The sequence below is a fragment of the Ambystoma mexicanum genome, chromosome 13 (genome assembly GCF_040938575.1).
Source record: "Ambystoma mexicanum isolate Mex_15411 chromosome 13, UKY_AmexF1_1, whole genome shotgun sequence".
In the NCBI taxonomy this organism is placed as follows: domain Eukaryota; kingdom Metazoa; phylum Chordata; class Amphibia; order Caudata; family Ambystomatidae; genus Ambystoma; species Ambystoma mexicanum.
The window spans coordinates 281,133,357-281,153,190 of NC_090938.1; the positions used below are offsets into that span (position 1 = coordinate 281,133,357).

General features: G+C 42.4%; 1 gene segment (V, D, J or C); it reads left to right on the plus strand.

The window, feature by feature from the left end:
• The first annotated feature begins 529 nt into the window (after window positions 1-529).
• Window positions 530-19,834, plus strand: part of LOC138521168 (T-cell receptor alpha chain constant-like) — a 155,020-nt gene continuing 135,715 nt past the window's right edge. The window contains 1 exon segment of the C gene segment in view: window positions 530-581. Coding sequence covers window positions 542-581 — 40 coding nt within the window.

A 19,834-nucleotide genomic window follows, 5' to 3' on the forward strand; every position in this document is an offset into this window, starting at 1 on the left:
ATTAGGGTAGTTTGGAGATGCTGCGAAACACAAACCAGCCCCTCGTTACATCTCTTGTGTGGTGGACTGTTGCTTCAGATGACAGACTGAGTTCATGGTGTGATTTAGATGTATTTAGATGTGATTAGATGTGATTTAGATGCTTCAACCTTGAAGAAATGTATAACAAATTCACAGGGTTTCCTAAAATAGCTCATAATCACTGGTGTTAAACATTGACGGGTTTTGGCAAATAAGAGAACCTAGTCTCAGTGTGAAAACATTCCCCCAGGCTCATACAATGTTGCCTAATATGGCCGCTAACACAGGATCTCACTCTGGTTCACAGACTGTCAATCAATCTACCAGATGACATCTCATCCGCATCCCACATGCACAGTGTGGGTTACCATGCTGTCTTAGAGTGTGTGGGTTATCATGCTCTCTTAGAGATTGTGTCGGTTACCATTCTGCCCTAGAGTGCACACCTTGGCGACATAAAGCGAGGTGGCCACCTCATTTTTGTTAAGCTCTTGACTACAGTGTGAATAATAACGTCAAGATGATATTCGGATCAGGCACAAAACTGCTTGTAACACCAAGTAAGTACTTCCTCCAGAAAGGCAGGGCAGCAAAAAGCAGTGCACTTCTGTGGAAAATCACTTTTCACGAAAATATCTTTGCTGTTCAGATGCCAACATTAATAGGTTTACATAGTTTGAAAGCAACACACATTTTCCTTTGACCAATAACGGTTTCAGAACAGTTTGTTATTTAAAAGAGAAGCCTTTCTATCTCTATCCGGACACTTATTTGCAGGTTGCTTCTTTTGTGGCTGATATTAAACCAGAACAATGTGTTTTAACTATAAAATGTACCATAGATGTTTTTATTGATAATATTTTACCTGCAGAGGTGTTAGTCCCAGAGGTGGCCTTTCAACTACAAATAAAGAATCGAGCTTTCTTCATATTCTGTTAGAATGTTAACTACATGTCACTGATGTGCTGGGGAGATATGGATACAGAAATACTGCGACACAAGAATGTGGTCTTAGATCATACATTGTTACTTAAGTTCAACTACCGGAGATACATATCAGCATTTGGAGTGTGACGAGGCCAATGGTGAAGGTCATCCTGCTGCCACTGTCTGCGCTGTCACGCTGCCCCTGCCTGCTGCCTGCGCTGTAACACTGCCTGTGTCGGCATTGTCACACTGCCCCTGTCTGCGCTGTCACACTGCCTTACCCAAGGCACACTTTTACGACTCCTGACTTGTCAACATCAGTGTAAACTTATATTGCCTAAAACAGCTCATGTGCTTGCACTAGGATTGATGTGGACTGGCTTTTTAGAGGAATGGAGACATAATCCTTGTACGCCTAGTGCCACCAGCAAGTTGATGGTGTGGGTGGAACGGTCAGTTGCATAACAGGCACCATTCATCACAGAATTCTGTCATTTATCTATAGCTGTAGATTCTTGGGCCTGAGTTGCAAAGCACGGCGTTTGTAAAATATGTCAATTGATCTCTATCCCTCACGAGGCTAGATGAGTACAAACTATCTTACTTTCGTGAAATACTGGACAACTCAATTCTCTCAACAGCATCACCCCACCCCTCTTCTCTTGTACAACATGTGCAACATGCTGTTGCTCACCACCTAGATTTGCCTACAGAAACCCCCATGTACAGAAACGATTAACTGCATACGGTTAGTCCACCATGGTCCCCTTTGTGCCCTGTTCATTTGTGCAACAGAAAGAGATCACATTGATGGTACATGATGAGCTCTATTGATGCCTTATTGAGATTTAAGCAGCTTCATATGTGTGTTCACACATGATAACTTCAGGTTGTAGAGAAGTGCCTTTTCTTATGCTTCACCTCTGTTTTTGGTTTGTGAAAACACTATTTGGCTCTTCATGGGTAGATTTGGAAGTCAACTCTGCACTCGCGGATGAATGTCAGTCACATCCATGGTGGTTTATAGAGATTCTCAATTAATTGGAATCACCAGATGGGCAAATGAGAAAAAGCCGTGATGATGCTGTTTACACTTTTCCAAGATACAAGTATCATTTCAGAAGTCATTGGGCCTCATTATAAGTATGCCGGTCTGGTCACAAAGGTGCCGGTAAGCTACCAGCACTGTTGTTACCGGACCGGGATACTCCGAGTTCTCCGAGCGGGTGCCTTTCAGCCTGCCAGGTCTAACCTGGTGGGCGGAACGGCACCCGCTCGCAGACCTTAACGGAAGGCACCGGCGCCATTCATGAATGGTGCTGGTGTATCCATCCTTCCCATTCCCATTGAGTCCAACGGGACTCGAATGGGAATGGGGAGTAATTTTTTCCGGCGCCCGGTAATTGGGAATTACCGGGACCGCCGGGGCTGTAATGCCCTGGTAAGTTCCCATTGCCGGGGCGCCGGAAACAAAATTACTCTGGTGGCAGCTGTGCCGTTTTTACCGGCACAGCCCATTCTCTAAGTTAAAGAACAGACTGGGCCTCATTATGACCCCGGCGGTAGCCGTGGTGGTAGAAATGGCATGGCTGCCACCAGAGTAATTTTTTTTTTGGCACCCTGCAATGGGGATTTACCAGTCACAACAGCATACATTTCTACAAAAACACAATGGGCATCATTACGACATTGGCGGTAGCCGTGCCGGTAAAACCGGCACAGCTCCCACCAAAGTCGTGAAATTACCGGCACCCAGTAATGGGGACGTACAGGGGCATTCCGACACCAGCGGATACGGTCCATCCCCATTGCTGTGTGCCGGTATTCATTACTCCCCATTCCCATGGGAATGAGGAGGTCGGATGCACCGGCACCATTCATGAATGGTGCCGGTGCATCTGACGAGTTCTGCTTGCTCATACCGGTCTGTCTGCCAGAAAGGCACCCGTGAGCACAACTCGTAGTTTGCCGGTCCAGTAGCAATGGTGCTGGTAGCTTACTGGCACCGTTACTACCGGATCGGCAGACTTATAATGAGGGTCAATGGGCCTCATTGCGCCATTGGCGGTAGTCGTGCCAGTGAAACTGGCACGGATGCCACCAAAGTCGTGAAATTACCGGCACCTGGCAATGGGGACGTACAGGGGCATTCCGACCCCAGCGGACCCGGTCCATCCCCATTGCTGGGTGCCGGTATTCATTACTCCCCATTCCCATTGAGCCCAATAGGGCTCAATGGGAATGGGGAGGTCAGATGCACCAGCACCATTCATGAATGGTGCCGGTGCATCCGACGAGTTGTGCTCGTGGGTGCCGGTCTGCCCACCAGGTCAGACCTGGCGAGCAGAAAGGCACCCGCGAGCACAACCCGTAGTTTGCCAGTCCGCTAGCAGTGGTGCTGGTAGTTTACCGGCACCGTTACTACCGGACCGGCAGACTTATAATGAGGCCCAATGTCTTACCTGGGATTATTGAAACGTGCCTTTGGGGCTTTATTGTATCACCTTTGTGCAACTATTGGGAGCCCATAATGTTCCATCACACCTCTCTATGAACAAAGGCCTTAATTTCTGATTGAGATCTTCCAACATTACATCCTCATGGCCAGAAGAACACTTTTGTAAATCAGGCCCTCAATCTCTGCTCAAGGGCACCCACGTTTCTATCACTTCATAGAAATCAACATTGGGGGGAAGTAACTTCTGCATTATGGTCACTGGAATGAGGATTTCCCACGCTTTTTAGATCTGAGTAATCCAAGAACAGAAAACATTGGAGACAGACTTGTGCCAATATTATACACAAAAAGCTCCACACTTTTATGAAACTGCGCCACATTGTATTTTGAGTGAAAAAATATCTGCTTTTAATAGGTTGCCCTTTGTAGATAACACGTGTTTCGACACACAAGTGTCTTTGTCAAATCGGGGCTAATTTTGACTATCATCCATATCAAAGGTTGTTTCAATTCAGGGTGGCAACATGAAAAATGTCAACAGACAACAGACGGCAGGAGACTTTGAGCCAGGTACGAGGGGGATTTAACACGTGACATTTTTCATGTTGCCACCCTGAATTGGAACAACCTTTGATATGGATGATAGTCAAAATTAGCCCTGATTTGAGAAAGACACTTGTGTGTCGAAACACGTGTTATCTACAAAGGGCATCCTATTAAAAGCAGATATTTTTTCACTCAAAATACAATGTGGTGCAGTTTCATAAAAGTGTGGAGCTTTTTGTGTATCGTCGTTTCCAAAGGGTTGGGGTTTTGATTTCACCCTTTTTGTTGCCCTGCACTTAATTGCGACACAAGTTTAATCTTTAATCAATATTTTGGCGCATGGCTCTATAAGTTAGTTTAAAAAAAAAAAAAAACTCCTTCTTTCGTTGTGCCAATATTAGTTTGCAGTTTGTTACAGTATTCCCTAGCACCAATAGGACACAACATGTGGTGATGGTCTCAGGCTATGTCCAGCATGTATCAGAGATAAAATGCAATATCAAATAATATATCATAAAATCTTGAGTTTCTGCAAACCTAAGTAGATATTTGAGATGTTACTCTTGCTGTCTCAAATGGAACAGACGGATTTAACCCCTGCCAAAACTTGGACATTTGCATTCTTGCTAATATAAAATATTGAGCATCCAGAAAATACTGAAGCATGTTACTACGTAACTGTCTTTTCACCTGCCCCTTGGTTTTCAGAAGTGCCACCCTAAATGACGGTTTGGCTATTGGGTTGTTTTGTACCTATTACTCACAGGCTCGTTTTTGCTTTGGGTAAGAACATTGTGTGAATCTAAATGCCAACCGCCTGATCTTTGGTAGTGGCACAAAGGTAACTGTGAAACCAAGTAAGTTCTGGCCATTAAAATACTGAAATTCGTTTGCTAATTGAACTAGCTACTTCAGATTTTCGCTAAAACCTCTTGTGATGTTTTCTTGTTGTTTGCATCAAAGTATAAGTTTGGAAGATATTCTGATTGACAACCTAACATCGTGATATTTAGTATTCTAGGAAATATGCCAGGAATTAGAAATTAAGCCCATCTTGGTTAAACATTATGGAGTTTTATAACCAAAACTTTGCACTGGTGCAAATGCATTTAGCACTAGGGCAAAAATTGCCCGGATGATGGGCCTGATTCAAAGAAGCGTTTTATAATGGCACAATCTCTTTGAAAAACACTCTGTGAATCAGACCATATGTTCTTTGCACTTAATCAGTTTTTAAGTTAATGCTAACTAGAGCTGGGTGAGTCCGGCATAGCCTGAGTCCCACCTAGGGCTCTGGCTTGACCCTTTTCTTGGGTCAGCACATACCCAAAGCAGGGGCCAGCCATGAGCTCCACCGGCTCCCCAACACCCTTCTGCAACAAACACACAAAAAAGACGTGCTCCTGGAATGCCAGCAGCAAATTCCAGGAGTGTGTCTGCCTAACTTCCGGTCCCGGCCGCCTGACTTCCGATCCCACCCCAGTCGTTCATTGTTTGACAGGGACAGGACAGGAAGACAGGTGCTGAGACGTAAGTAAGGCTTTTCCCGGTTCTACTTCACATCACCGACACCCATGCCGATCTCTGCAGGGGAACGCTCAACCCACTGAGCTACTGTGCCAGATTACAAAGGCCATGAATGTTGTTAAACTAAGGGTAGTGCTTTATCCTTCTTGGAGAAAAAAAAAAAAAAAGCTGGAAACACCTTTAGGATTCAAACCAGCAACCATCGTATTACAAGCAGCCCTCAGTCCCAAGCAGTCGACTTTAGGAACTCGCACATGCAATTGCATACAACCTTTGTAGGTGCTGGCTGTTGCAGATGCTCTTGGAGAATGCTGGCAAACGAAGCCCCAGTTAATTTGCCTAACTATTGATGCCCGGGAGCATTGTTTACCACCAAGGAAAACTCCTCTCAGCCGAGTAAAAGTAACATTGCATCATATTACAGGCCTAATCTAATGAAAGGTAGGCGAGCAATGAAAGAACATTGCCTCCAATTAGAGTGAGGAGCCAGGCAAATTCATCCGATAGGATGCAAATTTAGCAATTAACTTTGCGCAGCCGTATAGTTAACTGGCTTCCAACGCCTCGCCCCCCTCAGTCCAGGTGCCCTCCCAATGTGGGCGACCTTGTTTCAAATCGTCTTTAAAATCTGCACCACATCTTTATACCAGAAAAAGCCCTTGCATAATACCATCAAACAGTACTTTATCTTTTAATAAACCGCCTGTAAAATCGATTACTTCTAGTTTCCCTTTTTCTAAGAAACGCTTGGCCTACAAGTCCCAGCATGCAAAACGCTGTTGACTAAAAAGCCAGGCCTGGTTGAAGGTGTCCCACGTGGCAGGTGGCCAAATGCCAGCTGTATGTCATAACCGTGTGGCTAAAGCATGACTGATAAATGATGAACGATTTAAAAAGCAGACCTTTCCTGTTCCATATCTTCATGAGTAACTTAACCACTTTGTATTGTTACTTTCTGGTACTTGTAGTCCAGCATTCATAATGAATAGAAAAGACAATCCAATTATATTCAGTAAACCACCCACACCTAACAGTTCCCATTTAGCCGCTTAACCCCTTTAGTCCCTTTTATTTCCCCTTTAGCCTTTTTTATTCCTCCCAGACCGTTAGTTGCTTTTGTTTCCCCAGGCTTGTTTAGCCCCTTTTGTTCCCCAACCCATTTAGCCCCTTTTCTTGCCCTGTCCCATTTAGCCCCTTTTCTTGCCCAAACACCTTTATCCCTTTTCTTGCACCCCCAGTCATGTTTAGCCCATGTTCTTGCCCCGTTTAGGCCCTTTTCTCGCCCAGACTATGTTATCCCCTTGTCCTGCTCCTTTAGCCCTTTCTGTTGCTCCCAGCCCCTTTTGATGCCCCAACACTTTAAGCCTTTTTCGCTGCCCCAACTCCTTTAGTCCCTTTTGTTACCCAGTTTCATTTAGCGCCTTTTCTTGCCTCCAGCCACATTTGTTGCCCCTTAACTCCATTAGCCCCTTTTCTAACTAACCAATCTTACTCCTTTAGCTCTGTTTTTGCACCTCAACCTCTTTTGCCCCCTTTCTTTCGTCTGAATCCCTTACAGTGGTCCCTCCCCCAGTTTCATGTGGCCATTTCTCTGGCTGGGCTCCTGTATGTCCCAAAGCTCCAGACCAGATCCCCAGGCTCAGCCGTGGCTTGGCTTTCCCTGGCTCTCCCAGGTCTAATGCTAATTGAACTTGCACTGATGTAAAATGTCTATAATATGGCCCTATGACTAGAAACCTAAACTTGGAAATTACGGGAATACTAAAAAGTAAAAATGCCCTAACTAGGTACCTGGCCTGAATGCATCTGCGTACCCATTTGATGTTTTACAAAGTGTTCAAAAATATATACAAGGGACATGCTGGTAAGTTATTAAATTGATAAGCATATCAATTAATACATATATACAGGTGCAAATTGAAGATCTAAATTGAAACCGCAGGGAGACACTGGTATTGCAAAATCCAGAACAGTTATTTAAAGATTGTAAACTAGCAAGCATGTAGAGGATATTTAAGAACTGCCGGCTGGAGTATGGTTGTCAAATGCACATATGCAGTGAAGTATGAAGACAGAACTCTTTACCATGTATATTTACAATAACAGTGGTCCGTGATTTTGTAGATGTAGACACATTTGGTTTTGGCATATGTTCTGTAAGGTAAATCAAGATTCGACTGTTCTGTGGTAGGTTAGGATATGCCCTGTTTTCTATGATCTTTGTTGGATTATGAACAACTCAACTAGAATTTGATGCATATTCCATTAAGTGCTAGTTTCTGTTGTGCTATACTATTTCATCATATGTCACATACATTAGATCTGGTAAATACATTAGTATGTGTTTAGTAACCCCCAATGCATTTGTCCAGATGAAGACTGATACCAGGCCAATAATCTAAGAAATAAAATTGAAGTCCGTGTTTTATTGGGCTCGTATATAGGGCACACTAGGGCTAGCAAGTTATAGGGAAGCTTTAAAGCAAGTCAACCCATGGCTTCTTCACATCACGAGGTGCCTTACCGATATGGATCTAAGCATGTGTTTAGAATTAAAGGCTATTATATAATGAATCCTATCACAAAAAGGGCCTGATTTACAACCGTCGTTTCGAATTTGAAAGTCCCATTAAAAACGCTCTGTAAATCAGGCCCTAAGTCATAGACACATCATCAAGGAAGGGGAGCCATATTGGTGGTGACATTTGGTGATACACGAATGACACAGAGAGGCACATTATTTTGTTTTCACTGGAATACCACTTTGTCCATTCCTCTATAGTGATGCAACTGGACATATGTTCACTACCCCTAGAGTATGGGGCCTAGTGCCCCACCTACACATTTTTACTTGCAGAATGTCTAGAGTTCAAGTTTTTGATTATGGGTGTCTCACAGTGTGACTACTGGCTCAGGCTGGAAGGTGTCCTTTGGAGGTGGAACTACATTAACAGTAAATCCAAGTACGTACATGCAAGCAATGCTTTCTTTGGTAAGTTATGTTATGTTATTAGGAATTGTAGTGTGCACTGCAGTCATTAGCATGGTAGATCTGCAAGAAAGTGGATGGGTTTGGTTTGTTGGTAGGAGAGGGAAAGGCAAGTTTGCAGGGCTTTGAGTTGGGGTTGCATATCAGATGCAGCCAGAGCTCTGCCTGCTTGTATGAAACTTTCGAAATCAGAGTTGTAGGAGGCATTGGTGGCTTTGTGTTCAGAGGTGGAGCGTTGTGTTTACGTGGACAACTATTTTCAATGAAAGAAATATTCAAGAGTTCCATGAAGGTCATGTTGTTGGGAGAGCAAAGCCTTTGGGGACTTTCTGAACTGCATGCTTGGAATCTCAAGGGATTACACATAGGTTTGTCAGTGAGACTACCCTTTTTCTAGAGAGTACTCATTAAATGGAGACACTTATTAACATAATATAAATCAGCATCCTGATATACAGCAGAGAGTCACTCCTGCAATGTTTTGAAATTCATTAAACATGGTTTCATTGATGTTCTTCTTTGCATCAGTTTTTCAGAATGTGTTTGTGTGACATGGGATGTACATGAATAGTTTTCTTTGTGCTATTGCACTTGTTCCCTACCACCATTTCAACTAATGACACATATCTACTCAGATAACCAGGTGCCCATACCAACAAATACTTAAGTGAATTGGTTGTCGTACAAAAAGGTCCAATGTTCCATTTATGTACAGCTGAGTATCATGCATGACATTACTTCTGTCACCAACATGGTTGTGCGAGTGAGTGAGTAGCCGTATTATCATTTCTATAGCATGAACCGAAGAGCAAAACGGCACTTCAAACTATTGCACATTAACAATGGAGTGGGTATTTGTAACTAAGAGGCTAACATCTGATGATCTAACAATGAAGGGAGCAATAAATGATGTTTATGTTATGATATGAATTGCAGTGAGAACACTGATTACAATATCAGTGGCTGACAGTGGTACCAAGTGAGTTTGTTCAAGTTAGTTTTGCTTTATTTGAAATCATTTAATCAAGCAGTACTAGAATATATCAAAACAAAGTCAAACACATAAGTACACACACGATTCATCAACAAGCATTATGTTAAAACAGGGTCAGGAAAAGAAGATAAATTTAAGAGACAATATATGATCTAATATAAAAAAATAATTGAATAAATGCTAAAAATCTTGATGTGTTGCTGATAGCAGCAGATAAGTAATGCCCTAAACTCCAACATATGCAATGATCCTTAGCTTCTAGGAGAAACTGAAGTACTACATGTCATTGAGTGAACATACATAGTCTAGTATGTTTTTTTAGGCAAGTGACATAAAACATAAAATGAAGAATACTTTCATCCTCCAAGTGATTCCAAAGGCAGGTATCCTGTCCATTTGCTTGCCATTTCATTGGATATGTTTCGCTAAAGGTAGCTGAATCATGTAAAATAATGTAATGCATCATTGGGCGGTGAGGTTTAAATGCAGCAGTATTACTGTATATCGCTACATTATCACACCGCCCAACTATGAGTTGGGCAGAAAGTTGGAGGATTCAACTCCAGCTATGAGCTGAAGATAAATCTGCTTACTTTCTGGCAATTTTCAGCTCAATTACTGCGGCCGAATTACCGCCACAGTAATTCTGCCGAAAATGCCTCCTTGATTCCTATGTACAAACAAAATTGGGATTTACAACGCTGCCGAAATACAGTTTAGTGGAATCTGGGCATACCGTAATGAGGCCTATAAACTACATAATTTACCAGATCATTGTTCACATGAGCATAGGAAAGAAATTACCCTCCAGGTGCTTTTGACTGTGAGGGTGCTATGAGAGAAGACTAATTAAACTCTCTATAGATATTTTTCAAAGTCACTTTAACCACAGAAGTTATTGTTAACAGCTAATGATAATAGATCAGAAGACCAGCATGATTAAATAACTTCTTAACAGCCCTCATCCAAATAATAGCCTTATGATTTTCCAATGTTAAAACATCAATAAAATCTCTGAATTTCGGAACTGGCATCAGAGACACATTTTCAAATATGGGAATTGTCTGGGGCTCTAAATATAACATTTAATATAGCTTTATAGACCTGCAGCGATGGCCGTACCGGGCGTTATGGTCCCTGAAGACCGAGTTAGCTTTAACGAGTGGTGTGGTGTATATTGTTAGGAAAGATTTCTTAATTGTGGGTAATTTTCCTTCCATGTGGCAACCACTAAACATTTTGCTGTTGTTTTCACCATGATCTAGACTTTGCCAGAGAAGTGCAGCCTTCTGCCGCACTCCTGTGGGCTTTAGCTCCATTCTTACAGGGAAACTGACATGCCCTTAAGACAGTCAGTACCGGGAAACGTTGTTTTCCGTAGTTCTTTTATCATGTTGCAGCTTTCGCGCAACATGGCACAAGAGGGCATTGTAAGCTAAGTTACTGCTCTCTTGGGTCTCTAGTCGTCTACAGGCCCTAGACACTCTCTTTGGATTGTTAACGAATGGTGCAAGTGAATCACGGATGGGACTGGTGGCAGCGATCGTTTCTTTGCGTTTTGAGCTCCTTTTGGCTGTTTAAGCGCGTTTCTCGCGCTTAGCCCAAAATGGTGGCCTGGCTTCCAAAATGGCCAGACAACGAGGCTCTTTGTCCTGCCCGCTGACCGTCTTGCCCCCTTCACCTTCCCCAGGTCAAGCTGACCCAGGGCCTTCCTTATTTGGGCATGTACTTTCCCGCGAAACACAGATGCTTTCGCGGGCTTCTACAGGCCTTGTGTGTGCCTCCAGGATGTGGGCTGGGATGTCTGGTCCCAATACACATCCTGGGTGCCAGAGAGTCTAGTGTGTCGTGAATGCCTGGGACCACTGTGGTCCGTGATAGGTCCACATATGGTGTGAGTGTGTTGTGAGCAGATCTCCCATTGGGTCCCCTCCGTTTTGGCGCGAAGGGAACCGTGGATAAGAGGAGGCTGGAAACACCACCATCATGTCGATCTCCTGAGTTCTCACGAACAAAGGAATACAGGAGCCAAGTATCCTGCAACTACGAGGCTGGACCGAGGAATCGCTGGTGACCCGCTGAAGGACTGCTCCTCTGCACTGCTGTCGCTTTGTGAAACCCTTTCTACCTCTGATCGAACGAGAAGGCCTGTACTGGTACTTTGACCCTTTGGAATAGTGGGAACAACTATTCTCGGCATCTTCACCATCTCCTGCACGTAAGCCTTCGGAAGTGTCTCTGGGCCATCCAGTGGACTGACCAGCCTACCCAGGAGTCTTGCTCTGTAACCGCCGTCAGGTTGCTGCTGTATTACGAGTCCTTGCCACTCTCACACGATTCGTACACTTGGCATTCCCAGGTCTGAAGTGAGAAGTGTACATTGGGCTGAAATACATGCGGCCGCTCCGTTGCCCTGCTGTGGTAACAAACTGTGCAGGTTCACTGCGTTTGGGACATCCTCAACTCTAACTTCTGCTGCTGCGGAATCTACACAATGCTGAGACGTCCCCTGCTCGTACCTGAACCTGCCAGTACTGAAACTGACGCGGAGAAGCCTGGGTCTGCCTGCATCGGGGACCGGTGAGTAGCATCGCTAGGAACTGGTCGCCCTCCTGCAGTAGCCCATAGCTTTTCCCCGCTGTGTCAAACAGCACGCCTTTCCGTACTCACGCTCTGCTTCTGCCCACAGTGGAGGCTGCGCTTGAGTCGCGGAGCTCTGTTCATCTTCATTTGTTCACCGAACTGAACTGCCTGATCCCCTCGAGGAGACTCCCCTTTGCCCGTTGGCACCTGCGTGTGCAGGTACTTTTGAGCACAAGGCTCCACTCTTCGTAGGGCTCGGACTTCCTTCTAGTTAGGTGCCTCTGAAGGCAGACTGGGACTAACTATTATTCGCACTGCCTGTTTTCCTCCCCATCTAGGGGGTCTGCACATTTCGTGCATCTAACTCGTTAGACTCATTGGTAATTCTATATATATTGTATTTGATTGTGATGTGTTGGTTTACCTGAGTTTTATTGTGATTTCTCGCTACGGTCAATGTTACAAAGGCCTTGTAATAAATGTGTCTATATTTTTAATATAACACCTGCTTGGAGTAATTTGTAAGTGTCCTTGCTTTGTATGCTCATTGCAGGCTTTCAGTCACCCTCACCCCTCTTGAGACCTAGTCTTGACCGCCGCGATCGCTACCTTGAGTGGTCTGGCTTGTCCAGAGGTTACCCTGTTCCAAGAAACTAGGCTGGCCTTCTGAACCTCTGCCCCTCCAGGACAGAGTTCAGAAATCCATCTTAACATATATGAACATTTTCATGTACACCAAAGCAAGCAGCTTCCATGTTGTATTCTGCAACGTTGAGCTGCTTACTTTGGTGTATATGAAAGTGTTTGTATGTACCGCGGGTGTATATGAACACTTTCATATACACCAAAGCAAGCAGCTTCAACGTTGCAGAATACAACATGGAAGCTGCTTGCTTTGCAAACACCCGATTTGAGGGCTGTAATCAATCTGCGGGCTATATCAATGCGTATAGCCCGCAGATTGGCCAATCAGCTTCCCAGAAACACCACTAGGGTTTTCTAATTGGCAGTAGATTATCGAACCCCTAATAGCGACTTCAGAAAATGACACTCAGTTATAGCAAGGGCTGATAAAGAGTATAATGCTCAGACTCTTCTTGCATATTAGGATATCACTCAACCATTAGCTTCATGTGTTTTCATAGCTCAATATATGTCACCACACCCATGTCTTGCTGTGAAGTGCAATACGCACTAGTTTGTTTCATCTTGTGAGCTATTTTCTCAATATTTTGAGACCTTTTATAATTAGTCGAAAATCTTACATCCGGGCAATACCAATTATTGACTATCTTTAGTTGATAATTATCCGCACAAAAGGGAACATTCTTAATTTTATTGTGGTTAAAAATCATGACTTTTGATTTAGCAACATGTACTGCCATACATATTGCCAAATTATAAATTATATACACCAAGAATTAATACATTTATTGTAAGCTCTAAGAAGTGCTGATAATTCAGTAGAATATTCCCTATTAAAACAATAGAATTTGCACAATATAAACTAATTGTATGTATATTTAAGCTGGTAATCTTCCAAACCAGTTAAATACAAATTTAAAAGAAATGGTGCAAGGACACAGCTTTGCTTCACACCTTGACCAAGTACTAGTTGTTCCACCAAATTTTCCTTACAATGCATATGTCTCAGAATCCATGTGTAGCTGGACCAACAAACTCAAAATTTAATTTTTAATATCCTGTTTCTGTAGGATATTCCACACAAAAAATGTGTGGACTTTTTACAACATCGAGGACAAATTCATGAATGCCAGACAGTGATTTTCTTTACTGACAGCATGGTACTTGTCCATGATCAGAGTCAAGTTTAATCATTGTTCTGTCGTTCCCAAAGAAGTGTGAAAACCTAATTGCAAATCAGACATATTTCTGCTGTCTTCAACCCATGTCTCAAATTTTGTTAGAAGAAATGTCCCTAATAAGTTAAGTAACATATCTGATCTGACAATGAAATCGGTCTATAACAATTTGGAGAATCAAGTCTCCCTTTCTTAAAAAATGGTAAAGTATTTTTCCTTTTTGTAAAACAGCTCGGAAGACATTACATGATAATGGCACCCACAAGTTAAAATGTGCTTTATATATGTTGCCATCAGGATCAGGTATTTTTAACGTACCTAAGTGGCTTATCGAAGACAAAGGAACTGTTTCACAAAGCATTTTCAATGGAATTGCCCCATTATAAACAGCTTCTTTGAATCAGGCCCACATTATTTACAGGTAATTCCTTGGCCAAACAGATAACCACCACATTACACTACCACGCTTAATCTCTCCTATAAACCAACACGCAACTAGAACACAGTGATACTATGCACATTCGGTATAGCTGTTCTCATACTAACACCCGCCACATACTCCTCATCATCCTAATTAAACATCAGCTAAGCACGCCGCTAGCTTAAGTGTCTCCTCAGGCCTAACACAGCCACAAATCAGTCTGGGCGTCATCCCTCCAGAATGAACACATATGCCTAACCTCCCAACCGCTACACCTACCGCTAAGAAGCAGCTATCATGCAACTACCACACCGGCTGCACACACATCCGGTGCACACCTGCACCTTATGACTCTTTCTCTCTCTACTGCCTTGAACTACGGTTCTCAAGGATGTTCAACCTACCAGCGCTTTGAGATCATACCAATGATACACAAGTCACTATATAAATGCCAAGTATCATAACATAACATAACATAACATAACATAACAAAGCAGTCAATGGACCAGTAGTATTGATATTATTTGCCCAGACCTTGGCATGATTACCATTTATCTCCCTAAAATAGTCATCCCATCTGTCACTTTGAAAGTTATCCTGCAATGTGTCCGATATATCATTTAAAAATGATCCCTTTATCACCAAAACAACCAAGTATCCTTGGCATTACATGCAAGATGCACATCATTGCATAGTACGTCCTTAGCACCTTTTGTGGTCCGATCAAGTGTTAATAGATAATCAGCTCTTAGAGTGACTATCTAAGTCTTGGTCGAATTTTCGTCCTTCAAACAATTTAGAGGATAAACATTAGCTACATTACAACCCTTGTTGAGCTAGGTGTTAACCTTTTGTTTACATAGTTCGAACTGACTGGACCAGTCGTAACAGCACCCTTAATTATCCCATTAAGAGAAAAAAAGCCTATTAGACTTTGATTAGTAGAGAAGTTGTCTGAGAGACAAGGATACATATATTGTCTACCTTCATTAAGTATTTTGTCTATAAAAAATGATTGACGTTCATAACACCATTTAATCTTCCACCTGATGTTTCTAGCTACTATAGACGAAGGATTCAGGGAATTACTAACATTATGATTACATTCAATAAGCAACCAACCAGAAAGGGAATAATGGCCATGTTCAGGTCTGAGGATTACATCTCCAATAATTTGTTTTACACCAATATGACATCCTACAGACATTATAATCAATTGAGTCAGTGGAAGTCTTTATAACAGCACCATTTCATGGATTAAACAAAAAAACATATGCATTGCATAGGTCAGTACAAGATGACCATTGTGTAGAGAATTCTGAAAGCTGTTCATCAGTTTATCCATTTGGTTAACCTCTTGAGAAGTGAATGGTAACATTGGAATTAGTTGTGGAAAACTTAGCAACAGAAAAATCATGCGTAACTACGAAACCACCTGACATAAATGGTTTTCGCCAGATTTGCAACTCCTTCGGAAAAATGTGTGGAATGCATTAAAAGTTTGGGTTAAAATCAAGATTGATGAGGATAAACTCATCTATGTGCAGGCCGCCAACATCTATAAAATAGCCATTGTTCGGGCCCAAAAAAATATTACGATCTTCGTATCTCTGGAGCAGCATCCAGTTCTAAGGAACTCTTTCGGATCCTTAAGGAGCTGGAAACTCGTGTATTGCTACCTAGTCAGATGGTTAAGGATGCCGCTTGGTGTAATTATATCAAGAAAGTGTTCGTGGATAAACTTGAAAAAAACAGGAAAATATTAAGCAGAAAAACATTGACCATCCATTGGAGGGGATAAAAATTGTAGAACAGGCAGCCCCTAAACCCTTTCCAGAGTTCACTTTTAAGCCTATATCTGAGCAATATCTGGCTGAGATCTTGGGTAAACATAAGCCTACAAATTGTAGAGGTGACATCTGCCGAGCAATTACCATCAAGGCTTGCGCTTCACATCTGGTACCTGTGAGTACCAAGTTTATTAATGCCTCGTTTAGGGAAAATGTTGCCCCTAAAAATATAAAGCAAGCATGTATTTCTCTTCTCATAAAGAAGCCATCTCTTGATCCTGGTATTGCGGGCAACTACCAGCCCATCAGAAATGTGCCTTTTCTGTTGAAGATTTTAGATAAGGTGGCTCATCTATAGATTGAGGCCTTTCTGTCAGCTCATGATATCTTGGGGGTTAAACAATCAGGCTTTAGGAAAGCCCACAGTACTGAATCCACCCTACTTGATCTTAAGTCTAATATAATGCATTCTATGGCAGAGGGTGACATCACGATGCGTATGCTGTTAGATCTCTATGCCTTGTTTGATCTTGTAGATCACTCAGTGTTGGCAGAGAGACTACGCATATCTTCGCACTTCTCTGAGTCGGTGATGGAATGGGTTAAATCTTTTCTTGCAGACTGTAGGGCTAGGGTGTGGTGTACACAAACTGTGCGGATGACACTCAGTGTCTTGTACCCCTGACTGGCGACTGTGCACTTATGCCGCGTCTCTTACTTCCATATATCAAATATTTCAGGCATGGATGCAAGCAAACAAGCTAGCACTAAATACCTCAAAGACTGAGCTCCTGATTCTGCTTACGACATTGCACCTAAAAAAACGTCCTGCTGATTACACATCATTTAAAATTGCAGACTGTGTGATTCATACCCAGAATAGGGTCAAGACACTTGGGGTGGTCCTGGATCAGGAATTGGACATGGAAAATCAGGTTAATTTCCTTGTGTCAAGCACATGTTATCATCTCAAACTTTTAGCACAGTTACAGCCATTCCTGTCCTCCGAAAATTGTACCACAGTAGCCTGCGCCATTATTGGTGCCAAAGTCGATTATTGTTCAAGTTTGCTGATCGGTATCTCCAAGCAAGATTTTACCCGGCTGCAGGTGATCCAAAAAAAGGCTGTGCGCATTGTGGCAGGGCTTCAAAGGAGAGACCATGTCAGAACAGCTATGAGAGCTTTACGCTGGCTCCCTAATCGCAGTTGGATCATTTTCCAGGCAATGTGCATTATGCATAATTGCCTTTCGGTGGGAAGCTCCAAGTATCTGGCCAGTCGTGTTTCACTCCTACCGGCATGTAGAGTACTTAGGTCTAACTCTAGTAGCCTCCTGGAATCACTGAGAGCACATTTGGCACATGTGGAGTATAGATCTTTTCCACATGCAGCACCACGACTGTGGAATATGCTTCCGCTAGATGTGAGGTCATGCACTAATCTGCAACTTTTTTAAAGCCAATTGAAAACACATCTTTTTGACTCTGTACTCCTTGACTCTGAATTAATCCGCTCCGCCGTCTGTTTCTGTTGCAGTAAATTCTTGTTTCCTGTTTGTCTGTTCACGTGGTGCGCTATTATGCCTCCGGCCGCGCCTGCCAGCGCGGTGAAAATAAAATAAATAAATTAAATAAATAAAATCTTCCAGACTCCGATACATTTGCTTAGGTACAAATTATTGAGCTCAGACCCCAAACCCCATGCTCCCAATAACCCATACTCTCTTGTGAACAACAGATCTCTTGCAGCCATCATGAACAAAATCTGAGAAGAGCAAGCAGTATATTAAAAAGTGAGGGTTGTGGTAGTTGTAATCCAAAATATCTGGAGAGACACAAGTTGCAGTCCCCTGACTTAACCAAATATCTTTATGCCTGTGCCCTCTCCTTTGCTTGGTCTTAGTATGCAGTCCCTTTTTTATTTTGTCACATTTTTCACTCTGACGTCAAATAAGCAGTGACAAAGTATCATGAGTGAGACTCACACATTTGTTGGTTTGGTTTAACAATCTTTCTCAAAAGCCTCAATCTCACATCTGCTGAGAAGGCTACAAGTAGGCCTCCTGATGCAAGTACTCTCACAGATTCTGTGTGGAGCATTTCCAAACAACCACAAGTCATACATGAAGCCCTCCTGTATTTTGAGGTCTTTGACAAATCGCCTGCTTCATAGATAGGCTTACTTGCCTTTCTCAGACCTACTGGATATCTATTCATGCTATATAGTCTATGTTATAGCATGGATATCTATTGATGGAATAGTCGTTATGGCATGGATATCTATTGATGGTACAGTCTGTGTAATGGCAAGGATATCTATTGATGGTACAGTCTGTGTTATGGCATGGATATCTATTGATGGTATAGTCTGCGATATGGCATGGATATCGATTGATGGTATAGTCTGTGTTATGGCATGGGTAGTCTGTGTTATGGCATGGGTATCTATTGATGGAATAGTCGGTGTTATGGCATGGATATCTATTGATGGTATAGTCTGTGTAATGGCAAGGATATCTATTGATGGTACAGTCTGTGTTATCGCATGGATATGTATTGATGGTATAGTCTGCGATATGGCATGGATATCGATTGATGGTATAGTCTGTGTTGTGGCATGGGTATCTATTGATAGTATAGTCTGTGTTATGGCATGGCTATCTATTGATGGAATAGTCTGCGTGTTATGGCATGGATATCTACTGATAGCATAGTCTGTGTTATGGCAAGGAACATGACCATATCAAAAATAATTTTAACATATGATTATTCATATGCTGTTTCCACACAGATAGACACATATATGGGAAAACAGTAACACCTCGCCTTTTTATGTATACTTATCTCACCTTTGCAAAAATGCTCCTGATTTGGTCGGCCTGTTTTTGTGAGGCCCGTCCACACTATGTGAATGTTGCTAACCACCAACTAACCTTTTGCAAAGGCACATCTTTGTGTTTGAAACCAGGTACGTCAGCCAGAAAACTACTGTTTTATTTGAACGAGTGGAGCTTATTTTTATCCAAATTATTTCAATGCAGAATCCATATAGCTATCCCTATAAAATAAGGTGTACAGCAACACCTACCACAGAATCTTCTTTATAAAAAAGAAAATGCACTTGCTTTGGATCATTCACACAAACCTACTCCATAGGTTCACGTTGTTAGATATATTGGGCCTGATTCATGGAATATTTACCCAGTTCAAAATGAATTTGCACTGCTGAAAAGTGACTTTGCACTGCCGACACAAACCTTGATTCATGGAACCGTGCAAAGTGTATTTTTGAAGTGCGAAGTATGGGCAAAGTCAGCGCATAGTCATTTTTGTAGTTCAAAATGACTTTGCCCAGAAGTCAGCACATAGTAATTTTTGTAGTTCAAAATGACTTTGCGTGGACTTTGCCCCGGCAGAAATACACGTTGCATGGTTCCATGAATCAGGGTTTGTGTCGGCAGCGCAAAGTCACTTTTGAGCAGTGCAAATTCACTTTGAACCGGGCAAATATTCCATGAATTGGGCCCATTGTTTAAAAAAAAAACACGCCATTCAATTTAACTTCCTAAAAGCAGACCCAAACAATATTTCGGAAAAGTAGTAACACTAATGTCAAATTAAGAGAACTTTCCTTAGTGTATAGTCGAGAAAGTCAGATGGGCACGTTGTAGTATTTCAAGGTAATGCTCTTTGCTGACAAATACTCATAGCACATTTTACAGAGAGAGGCGTGATGAAACTCATCAATGCTTGAC